At 41.8% G+C, this 12,388-nt stretch overlaps 1 protein-coding gene across 8 annotated transcripts in view; it reads left to right on the top strand.

Moving 5' to 3' along the window:
- DOCK11 (dedicator of cytokinesis 11) overlaps positions 1–11,459 on the top strand; it is a 247,141-nt gene extending 235,682 nt beyond the window's left edge. For all 8 annotated transcript variants that reach the window (XM_033945546.1, XM_033945543.1, XM_033945542.1 and 5 more), the window contains one exon: positions 9,588–11,459. In XM_033945546.1, coding sequence (XP_033801437.1) covers positions 9,588–9,674 — 87 coding nt within the window. In that variant the 3' untranslated portion in view covers positions 9,675–11,459. The remainder of the gene's footprint in view (positions 1–9,587) is intronic.
- Positions 11,460–12,388: the final 929 nt, after the last annotated feature.

Genomic DNA, 12,388 nt, shown 5'->3' with positions numbered 1-12,388 from the left:
GCGCGCGCTAAAACCGCTAGCGCTGCTTAGTAAAAGGAGCCCTAAGTGTATAGCCCTCGATAGAGACTGCATTATTTAACTTGCTTTTTTACCAAACCTTTCAAACCACCCTCATATTTGGCCTGTTGTGCTAGTATTCTATGAAGACAATTAGGTGCCTACGTTTTTGTATAGAATAAGTTCCAAATGGTGTTTTTGGCACCTAAAATTAGAAACCCATTTTTAGAATTATTCTCACCGTGTACAGACTTATCATTTGCATGCTGCTGTTCCTGCTGGCACTCTGGGTTTTAATACCTATAATATGCAAACTAAAAGCAAATTATGAAAATTAAAGCACCATGCCCATTCTGTTAAACCTATGATCCGTTTTATAGCAAATAAAGTTGTTACAATGGCGCTTTTTCTTATCAGTCGTAAGTTTTCTTCTCAGCAACTGCTTATTTACCTTTCTCTTGTTGAAATGGTAGATAGTAGAACCATAATTTTTATTTTATTTTATTTCCGAGACATATTTTGCCTGAATAAATCAGATTATTAAAAAAATAAGAATTATATAATACACGCAAAATTTGCAATAAACACAATGAAAAATATATAAAAAATAAAATTTACAGCAAAAGACAAAAATAAAAGTATATGTATTTTACTTTAATATAACTAACAAAGCCAAAACAACCTACAGCCTGACGGTGTAGGATAAACAAGCTTTCAAAAGCTGTGACTGTAAAACAGAGGCATAAGAATCAAAATATCTTATTTAGCAATTAAGTGACTAGACTAGTCTACAAATTCTGCTATCTAAATTCCAGCATCAAGATAATTGCTTACAGATGGAATCTACAATTTAGATTCATTAAGCCTTAATCTCTCCATTTTGTACAAGCCAGATGTAAAAGGGTTCTCAAACTGAAATTTTTTTGTTTTATTTTCAAGCAACAAAGGTTTCCATAAATGTAGAGCTGCAAAAAAACCCCCTTCTTTCTTAAAATCTAATCCAACAAAATTTACTGGGGCCGTGGCATAGCTACAGATGGGCCTAGGTAGACAGGGGCCAGTACTGGTGAATCCATTGACTTGTCCGGCGTTGGTTGGGGGCAAAGTGGATCCTCATGGTCCAACATCTCTCTTCCTTCCCCCATCCCCCATGGTCCCCCTATTGTGCAATGCCCTCCCTCCCCCCCATTGTCAACTTAAATGCATGTCTTTGTTGTAAAGGTTGCTGGCAGCAGCAATGATTCATTCATTCAGCCTTGACTCTTCCCATGCCTTCTGATACAACTTTCTGTTTGTGCATGGGCGGAATGCATCAGAGAGAAGGCTTCAGGATTGGCTGGGCAGTAGCATGAGTAAATTGCTGCCAATATTGGTGATCCCTATAACAAAGACATCCATAAGGTAGATGAGGAGGAAGGATTACAAGAGAAAGGGAATTGCTTGACCACAGGGGATGGGAAGGGAAGTACTGGAGGGAGAAAGAAATACTGGAATATGGATGAAGGAAATGGAATGGGCAAGAGGGGAGAGAGATGAAGGGACAATAAGATGTTGGAGTGGACTGGAAGGGAAAGGGAGATGCCAGGCCATGAGGGTGGGGTGGGAGAGGGAAGAGATGCTGGGTTATAAGGATGGAGAGGGGGGAGAAGAAGGAGATGCTGGGAATGGTGGTGCAATGTTGAGGTGATCAAAGGGTTTGGCAAAGAAATGAGTAAGAAGATAGTGAGTGCAGAAGGTAGAAATGTGGTAATAGGGAGTAGTTAAAAGATGGAAGGAAATGGGAGGTTGGAGTGAGTTTAGAAATGGTAGAGCTAGGGGGTGAGAGAGGAGATAGAAAGTTCATAGGTAGGTGAAAAGTAAAAAGAAGGGTGAGAGGGTGAAAACCAAATGGACAGAAACAGAATTCTTTTTTAAATGAAAGAGCTAAAAGGTGTAAGACGAGAGAAGAGAAATGGCAAATCGAAAGCAACTATTGGAAAGAGAATTTGCAGAAGGTAGGCAGGAAAGCAGAAAGAAGAAACTGGGACCAACGTGATGGAAAAATAAAATGTCTGGACAACAAAAGTTAAAAAAAAAAAAAAAAGTTTTATTTTGGATTTACTAACTGGAATGGGAAATGTATATGACAGATGCCTTTGTATTATGTTCAGTACAAAAGGAAATGTATTTCTGTTTTATTCCTCCAGTGTTGCTCTAGATGCAGAGTTTAACTTCTTGTGGTTGCCAGTTCAATTTTTCCCTACCTATTTTTCTCTCTCATTTGTGAGCCCTTTTTCTATATTTGCTGGGAGTCCATTGGTGTGTGATAGTAGTGGGGAGGTTCTTCATAATTTCTGCCTCATGCCCCAGCAAGTCTAATACCGGCCCTGTCTGTAGCTGACAGGTATCTCCAATCCCCTCCAGCTGAGAACCTCTTTCAAAAGTAGCCAAAACTTTCTTCTACCAAGCTCAGCAATTGGTGACAGTGTCCAGGAGCTGCCATTGGCATTCTGTGCATGTGCAAAGCTAAACCCGTGTGAGATGCTGGCATTGATGGCTGCTGCCAAGTAAAGGGAATTCTAGCGGCCTTCAGAGAGGAGATCCTGAGTTGGCAAATTTGGGGATACCCACCATCTGAGGACACCAAGGAGCAGAGAGAAGATTTCATGCCTACCCACTTTGGGCACAGGCCCACCCGAAATTGGCTGTCTGTCTACAGCACTGTATTCGGGTAGGGTTATAATATTTAAGGAGGCCTTTTAACTGCATTTATAAGTTGTTTTTTTTAATACAAATAAGCATAGTAAATATTGGGGATCAGTTTCTTATTGCATGAAAAGTCTGTGAAAGACGTACAGCTTGGAATGCTGACAGGACCCAGTGCAGCCCCTTCAAAGACCCCCTGTCCAGGGTTACCTAATGTCCGGATTTCCCTGGACATGTCCTCCTTTTCGAGGACATGTCCGGGGGTCTGGACGACGATTCAAAACTTGGCACGTTGACCAGGTTTTGAAAAGCTGCTAGCAACGAGCGACATCCTGACGGCATCTGCGCGTGCGCGGACGCAACACGGTGGCATTACACGCATCATTGCATCACACTAGCGCATGTGCAGATGCCGTCATGATGAGCAAACAGGTTGAGGGAGCGGGGCAGAATGGGGCGTGGCCGGGTGGAACAGGGCGGGCCTGGGGGCAGGGCCATGGGTCCAGATTTCTGTTCCCAAAAATCTGGTAACCCTACCCCTGTCTCTGAATTTTTCCACATTTCTGCATTTGGTACCACATATATGGTAGCATGGTATATGATGGAAGAAAAGACCGTCATAGTCCATCCAGTCTATCCAACAAGATAAACTCATAACATATGATATGATGGGATATAACATGGGATATGATATGATGGGATATGGTCTCGATATGTCAGCATCATTTTCAAGGCACAGACCGTTGAAGTCTTTCTAACACTGGTCTTTCTCCTAAGCTACCGGAATTGCCTTCAAAGCCCACTCTAGATCATCCAGATCTGTCTAACCATAATTGAGGTACAGACCATAGAAGTCTGCTGAATTACTGGAGCTGCTTTCTAAGCACCACTAAGGGCTCCTTTTACAAAGGCGCGTTAGCGGTTTAATGCGCGTAATAGCGTTCGCTAAACTGCCGGCCGCGCTAGGCGCTACCACCTCCTATTGAGCAGGCGGTAGTTTTCTGGCTAGCGCGGGGGTTAGAGCGTGATTAAAAGTCGCGTGCGATAAAGCCGCTAACACGGTTTCGTAAAAGGAGCCCTAAGTTTTGTTTTGATCTGTGCACCAGCAAAGGCGGTATGTTAAGTACTAATAGTTTATGAAGTAGACATGTCATTTGGTAGTTATACTTGTTGAAAGATGGACCAGATCGATCATCCAACTTTTTTCTGATTAAGGCCCCGTTTTATTAAACCGCGCTAGCAGTTTTTAGCACCGGGAGCCGCGCTCAATGCCCTGCGCTGCTCCCGAAGCTCATAGAGTTCCTATGAGCGTCAGAAGCAGTGCACAGCATTCAGCGCGGCTCCTGGCGCTAAAAAACGCTAGCACGATTTAGTAAAAGGGGGTGTTAGTAATTTTTCTCCTTATATAATAACTCAGAGGAAGGTAAGAGAAGTCCATAATGGAATAGATGGTGGGCTTAAAGGATGAGTGGTCTGACATAGCAGCAGAAGAGAAAATGGTTCATAAATCTTTCTAAGAATATTCAAAAAGAATTCGTAAAATATGGAGGATCAAGGCGTTATCTCTGCAACCATAGATTTTGGACAATGTGCCTTGTTCACCAGCTTTGACTCTTCTTGGGTATAGAACAGCAAAGGAATGATGCAGACCAGTGTGATAAAGCTATGTAAAATTTATTCATCACAAGCAAATAAGAAGTAAAACACCGCCTAAAAACCCGAAACAGCCATGTTTCCCCCCCTCTCAAGGGCTGCGTTGGGGCTGAATAAAAACTAGAATAAATACATAAAAGAGTATCAGTTTTTTGTATTTAATTCTGTGCCATCTCCTTACACATCCAGGGTGGGATTGCGTTGTATTATTTTAAATAAGTGTAGATTATTGAAAGAGTATACACATTTGTGTTAGTGATTAATCAGTGGGTGGGTGGGTAGGATAAAATGATTGATTTTGAATATCTGTAAGTTGAATCTGCTTTTCTTGACTTGTTATATGTTCTTATACCTGTGTATTGCACTGTTAATATTTAAAAATTAATAAAGATTTATTTAAAAAAAAAAAAAGAGTATCAGTATAGGTAATAAAAACATAAAGGAGTATAAGTTGCATACCACAAAAAGCTTTTGAAACTTATTAAACACCCGACGTAGTTACTTATTCATACAATCCATCAGCACTTTAAAATACATTGAGGTGAAATAAGGGCTTACATACCCAGCAGGTATAATTCCAAACTTTCACCTGTCTGGAAGAAAGGAAGAGTTTTCTTAATACTATCAAATAAAACAGGAGTGTCAACGATGAAATCCCAGTTAAGCATAGAAAGCAAAGCATTAGTCACCAAAATTCTGGCAGTCACAGCTTCAACTCGCACAGCAAACTGCTTGCACTGAATGTGCCACAGCTGTTATGAAACTTTACATGTGTTTTGTTATCTGATTTGGTTTAAACTATAAATAACTACCCCCCCCCCCTTTTACTAAGCCACGGTAGAGGTTTGTAGCACAGCCTGGAACGCTAAACGCTCCGATGCTCATAGAATTCTTATGAGCGTCAGAGCAGCATCGGAGCATGTAACATACTGGTCCGTGGTAGAAACCTCGACCGCTGCTTAGTAAAAGAGGGCCTATATTTCTAGCTTTGCTGTCCTTCCATATTTATTTATTTATTCCTTTTTCAATACTGTTCTTCCTTGAGAGCTCAGAATGGTTTTACATGAATTTATTCAGGTACTCAAGCTTTTTTCCCTGTCTGTCCTGGTGGACTCGCAATCTATCTAATGTACCTGAGGCAATGGGAGGATTAAGTGACTTGCCAGGGTCACAAGGAGCAGCGTGGGTTTGAACCCACAACCTCAGGGTGCTGAGGTTGTAGCTTTAACCACTGAGCCACTCTAGAATTCATAATAGTAGTAAAAGTGAGCCAAGTATAGGGCAATCAAGCCATTGTGACATCACTGATGAGGATGGCTCTAAGGCAGGGGTGCCCACACTTTTTGGGCTTGCGAGCTACTTTTAAAATGACCAAGTCAAAATGATCTACCAACAATAAAATAAAAAAAAAACACAACGCACACTGTATGCATAGAAAATGTTAATTATCATTCCTATTCCAGGGTTTTTCAAAGAGGTCAAAGCAGATGACACTATCACCTCAGTAACAACCATACATAAATAGACAAATATACCCCCCTCCCTTTTTACTAAACAACGATAGCAGTTTTTAGAGCGCAAGGAGCTGCGCTGAATGCCCAGCGCTGCTCTCGATGCTCATAGGCTCCCTGCGCTAAAAAACTCTATTGCGGTTTAGTAAAAGGGGACCTTAGTGTAAAATATAGACAGCAGATATAAATTCAGACACATTTTGATCACTAAATTTAAAATAAAATCATTTTTCCTACCTTGTCTGGTGATTTCATGAGTCTCTGGTTGCACTTTCTTCTTCTGACTGTGCATCCAATCTTTCTTCCCTTCTTTTAGCCTGTATGCTTCCTCTCCTCCAGACCTCGTTCCCTCCCCCAACTTTTCCTTCCTCTCTCCCTGCCCTTTCTTTCTCTCTGCCTCCCTTTCTTTTTTTTCTGTTTCTCTTCTTTCCTTCTGTCTCCCTGCCTGCCCTTTTTCTTTCTTTCTCCCTGCCCTCCCACAAGCCACTACCATCGGGGACCAGGACCCAAACCGCCACCAATAACAGGCCCGAAATACGACGACGCCCAAACCTCTCCCTGCTTCGGCCGACCAGCATCGCGATCGAGCTGTTGGGGGAAATGCTGCCGGGTCCTGCCTTCGCGGAAACAGAAAGTAGGCAGGACCCGGCAGCAAGAAGAGCAAATGCTTCACTAACCTGTCTCCCGCCTTAGCCCATAGCGAACACTTGCTTCAGGGCTCTTAACATGTGCGTGCCGACTTCCCTTCTCCCCCCCCCCCTGGACATAACTTCCGGTTTCGGAGGGAAGAGAAGGGAAGCCAGTACGCACACGTTAAAGCCACGGAGCATAAGTTCACTACGGGCTGAAATCTCCAAGCCGTTTTTTTTTTAATGTTCAGCAGCGGCGGCAGCAGCAGATGACAGCTGGGCGGACCGCCCAGCTAAAAGGCCCTAGAGAGAACACTGGAGAGGAAGGCTGATCGGCCCGGTAGATCAGGACGGCAACACGAGTCTATCACGGAGCCCGGGATGGGCTCCGCGATCGACTCGCGTTGCCTTCCTGAGCTACTGGTCGATCGCGATCGATGTGTTGGGCACCCCTGCTCTAAGGTATTGGTGGAATGAGGCATTATGACATCACAATACCAGCTCTGGTTACCAGAGACAGAAACTTTTCACACTGTTTATTTATTCAATTTTCTATACTGTTCTCCTAGCGGAGCTCAGAACAGTTTTATATGAATTTATTCAGGTACACAAGCATTTTTCCCTATCTGTCCCTGTGGGTTCACAGTCTATCTAATGTCCCTGGGGCAATGGGTGGATTAAGTGACTTTCCCAGGGTCACAGGGAGCAGCATGGGTTTGAACCCAAAACCCCAGGGTGCTGAGGATGTAGCTTTAACCACTGCTCCACACTCTCCCCCCCCCCCCCAATAAAGCTGTTTACAAATTAGAGGGCCCTTCTACTAAAGTGCGTTAAGCACTTAGGACTAGAATCCATAACTGGCACCTAAAAACTGTCCTATAAACAGCGCTCCAAATTGGGCATCGTAAATAGAACAGTGCATAGTTCCAGATTCATACTGAAACCTCATGTAAATCCCTGTGCGTAGATTAGGCGTGGATTCCCCCCCCCCCCCTAATTCTAAACTAAACCTTGGGTTTGTATACCGTATCATCTCTACATTCGCAAAGCTCGACACGGTTAACAAGGGTTAGGATAGAAAGGAACTCCAGTGAAAGGAAAAGACAAAATGAAGAGAAAATTTAGGACAGAGAGGAAGAGTTACATTTTTGAAAATAACCAGGTTTTCAGATGTTTACGGAAGATTTGGAGGGAGCTCAGATTCCTAAGAGGGGAGGTAAGATTGTTCCAGTGCTCTATAATACTGTGCGCATAGTTTATAGTTTTATTATGTCTATTCCACTTTGATATAGATCAGATTACAAATATTACTTACATAATAAAGCACAAACAAAATCACAACATACAAATCTCATTCATAAATCTATCCACACTTTTCTCAAAAATGATGCTGTAAAAGGGAAAAGCTAAAAGTCAATCAGAATCTGTATGTTAAGGGGCATATTTATTTCATCTGACAAAAAAAAGTCTTTTCAACATTCTCTTAAATCGATGTATATCTTTCTGTTGCTGAAGATACATGGGCAGTCTATTCCATGCTGATGATCCAGCACATGAAAACATACTTTTCCTTATAGATTCATAGTGCAGAGATTTCTGAGTAGGATCAACCAACCCAGATTGAGCTGAGGAACACAGGGATCTTTATGGTACAAAAGGCAAGGATTGACCCTACTATTACTATTTATCACTTCTATAGTGTTGAAAGGCGTACACAGCACTGTACATTTTGACATTTAATAGACAGTCCCTGCTCAGAAGAGCTTACTACAATCTAACTCAGACAGACAGACATGACATATAGGGGTGGCCCATCCATGCCGCTCCCATGAATATACCCTCTTTTCAGTTGTGTACTAAGAAATTTCCGTACGCCTCTTTATAGAATAGCACTTACTCGTAGTAAGATATGCATTCAAATTCTAATTGGAACCAATTAACTGCAATAATTGGTTGTTAATTAGTGGCTTGTGCTGTAATTAAATAACATGTACAAGTTGGGCACATACCCACATTCGTGTGTGCAATTCTGGGCGCTAATTATATAGAATCCCGTTAATTCAAGGAAACAAGCTACCGTGTGACTACATTAAGGGATTTTAAAGGACATTCCCTGGTTTGTTTCCACAGATTAAACCACATTACTGAATTTTTCAGCATTTTTCTCTCAGGAGGCCTGACGTGAGCAGAGAGTGAGAAATGTTAGCTAGCATGTTACGCTGAAGCCTACCTTGCATATATTCCGTTTTGTGCACATAAAATACTACTTTTTGGCTCAGAGCAGGTTTGTTTGTTGTTTTTTTTAATTAGCTTTCTAGAGAAACCGAGGGTGCAAAATTTAGGCACTTACAGGGAAATACTTTTAAAACGAATAGGAGGACATTTTTTTTCACTCAGAGAATGGTTAAGCTTTGGAACGTGTTGCCAGAGGTTGTGGTAAGAGCAGATAGCGTGGCTGGTTTTAAGAAAGGTTTGGATAATTTCCTTGAGGAAAAGTCTATAGCCGGTTATTGAAAAAGACATGGGGAAAGCCACTGCTTGCCTTGGATTGGCAGCATGGAACGTTGCTACTCTGGGATTCCAGAATCTTGCTATTTTTTAGGATTCTGAATGGAATGTTGCTACTCTTTGGGTTTTGACCAGGTACTAGGGACCTGGATTGGCTACCGTGAGAATGAGCTAGTGGGCTTGATGGACCATTGCTCTGACCCAGTAAGGCTATTCTTATGTTCACTTAGGCTGGTCAGTTTTCAGAGATGTTGATCTAGCCAGTTAATCCTTATTCAGATAGCTTAGATCCATTTGTAACCTGACCGCCAAATATTTTGTATATCTCTGAATTTTGCACAGTGGAGCCCTTAGTCTTGAAGTTCCAAATTTGCAACACAAAAAAAAGAAAGAAAGATGTACTTGAAGATCTCTTCTAATCTATGAATAACCTCTCTGTCTTGTTTTTAAATGCTGCCTTTGCTCTACAGCTTTGAAGACCAGGTTGGGCTAATGTTTTGCTATATATAACTCATGCATGAGATGTACTTATCAGAATCCAATGAATGATGATAAACCTGAACTGCACTTTTAGTGTCTGACTTGTTCCTCCTTTGCATTGCAGATATGTCAGGAAGACTCGATGCATTCCCATTGGCTGCAGAACTCACTCCATGTCTTTTGCGCAATCAGTGGAACAGTGACTGAATAGATTCTTTTCAGAAACAAAACAGGAGATGCAAATTTCAAATCCCACAATTTGTATACAGTAACACGGTAAATGACAGCAGATAAAAGACCGGCATGGTCTTTCCAGTCTGCCCAACAAGGCGGCCAGAACCACGTTCACCAACCTTTACAGGTCATGCTCCTTCATGACAGAATACTGGCATCACAGCTGGCAATTTGTTACCATGCCTATCAGATATAGGCGGTTCTATATCATGCCACACTATCATATCACCATGCCAATAAAGAAACATAGTACCTACATCTGATATAAATGCAATATAAAATAGCGCATACTTGATTCTGACCTATCTTTGCCATTTTTGGAACAGACTAGAAGTCTGCCCCGCCCTAGCTTTACTTCCCAACTACTGGAGTTGACATCGAAGTCTTCTCCATATCTCTCAGGAATATGTGGCAACGGGCGCAGGGATTGTAAAATTGAAATGCCTGCCCAGACTTGTTCAGTATTTTGTTTGTATATTACATTGCTTTCTCCTGGGGTGATGCTTACTTAGTATTTAAGTTTGTTAGGTGCCAGTGGAGGTCAGCCAAGTTAGACTTGGATATTCAGTCTGGGTACTGGCACTGATTTTCTGGGTGTTTGGCAGCACCTAGAAAGTATCTGGATATGACCAATAATCAGTGCCATATCTGGATAGCTAATCAAGCATACTTTGGACTCCTGTGCACTCCAACACGCCTGGTTAGCTCTCTGGGCCCCAGCATTAATCAGAGGTGACCGGATAACTTCTGAGTCTACCCCAACTCTGCTCTTAGACCACCCTGGCATGAATCAGATTGTGCTATGGCAATCAGAGCTGATATGCATTTGAGCCATTGAATATTTCTCTAGGGCTGCCCAGTGTGATTTAACCAGGCAAGAGCCTCTTCTGCCCAGATAAATCATTTACCCCTCCCCCCTTTTACTAAGCTGCGGTTGAGGTTTCTACCATGGCCCGGAGCGCTAAATGCTCCTGTGCTGCTCTTGACACTCGAATTCGTATGAGCGTCGGAACAGCGTTGGAGCATTTATCGCGCCTGGCTATGGTAGACACCTCTACCATGGCTTAGCAAAAGAGGGCCTTAAATACCGACTGCCTATGGTTTTATTTTTAAACCCAGCAGAACTCCAGTGATGACTCAGGCCCTTGGCTTGTAAATATGTGTTGAACAAAGAAGTGCCTGACTGATTATTTTTTACTTTGTTTTTAGTTGAATGTATACACTGAAAGACATATATTGGGGAAATATTTGCTAAATAGCTTGCCCACATTGCTAACAATTGTAGAGACTCAGATTAATAGTCCTCTGTGAAAGATAATAAAATATATAAAGTATTCTTTACCCGAGTAAAAGCAATATTTGAAGAAGAGGCAAATAATGTAAAAGCTGTGTGTTTGTCTGGCATAGGCTCTGATATATGAAGAAAAGTTGTCATAAATCACAGATTAATGTCAACTGTATTGCATAGGCTATAGAAACACACCAAACAAGGTAAAGAAAAGTATAATATCTTGTTTAGCAGCAGATCGGAGCTGGTCCACATTCTTTGAATGACCAGTGCCAGGAACAACTGTTTCTGCACATGGCATAAATATTCAGAATTACTCTCATCATTTACTCTGTAATGCTTTAGATTTTTCCTGTTAATTAAAAAAAAATGCCTTGTTTAATTTAAGAATATCTAGCTATAAATACTTTTGGGGTGAAATAGGAGAGTTGTGTAAATAAAAATTGCAAAATAAAATAAGATTTAATTGTTTCAGCCCAGCCTCGACTCAATTTTGCCTTCAGCAGCAGTGGCAGCATTCCCCTATCCTCTGCTGTCTCTCTTCCCCCCCCCCCCTCTCTCTCATCACAAGCAGTTGCTGTCTTTCTCCTTTCTAAAGCAGCAGGTCCTCAGGGAACAACAGCCCCTACAGCAATGATTTTGCAAACTTCTGTCTCTGAACCTAGTGGAAGAAAACATTTCTTGAGCACTAGTGGGAAAGCAGTTATAAACCCATGTACTTATTAAAGCAAGGATGGGCAATCTGTGGCCTCTCTGAATTTTATGTGGCTGGTAAGGCCAAGAGAAAACAAAGAATACATCATTAACTAGAGTTTTGGTGATTTTAGTTCAAATCTTTATTGATCAAATAAAACAGTACAAGTTGCACAAGCAGAACAATAAGGCAATGTGTTTGAACCAGGTGTAAATTAAACCCAAACCACCCCATGGCCAGCCTCCCCTAAAAAAATCAACAACCACAAAAAACCCTAAGTAAGAAGGCGAGAGAAAGGGGGGCGTTCATGCTAAAAGGCAAAATAGAAACACTCAATTAGAGATTCAGGACTTTACTACGAGCATACATTATTAAAGAAGACCAATAGGGTTCCCAGAATCCAGGCCTTTACAGAATCCATATCAGTGACTTCCATTTTTAATTGATGAAGCATCAGCATACGCCATTCAGAGACAGGAAGGTGCAGAGTCCGGCCAATGTAACAGGATCAGTTTCTTGGCCAACAAAAGTGGATGTCGCAAAAAAACTCCTTAGGCCCTTAGGAATATGATGCCTCAATGTGGAAAGTGAAAAAAGAAGCCTAGTATGAGGGACACACTTAGTCTTCCATAAAGAAGAAATATGAGCGTGTAAAAGTGCAATATCTTGGAACAAGAATAAAATGTGACCCAACGTCGCAGTTGTCTGG

Source organism: Geotrypetes seraphini, chromosome 5 (assembly GCF_902459505.1).
Source record: "Geotrypetes seraphini chromosome 5, aGeoSer1.1, whole genome shotgun sequence".
NCBI lineage: Eukaryota > Metazoa > Chordata > Amphibia > Gymnophiona > Dermophiidae > Geotrypetes > Geotrypetes seraphini.
The sequence above is the reverse complement of the archived record's forward strand: the minus strand, read 5'-3'. Positions and strand labels throughout refer to the sequence as shown.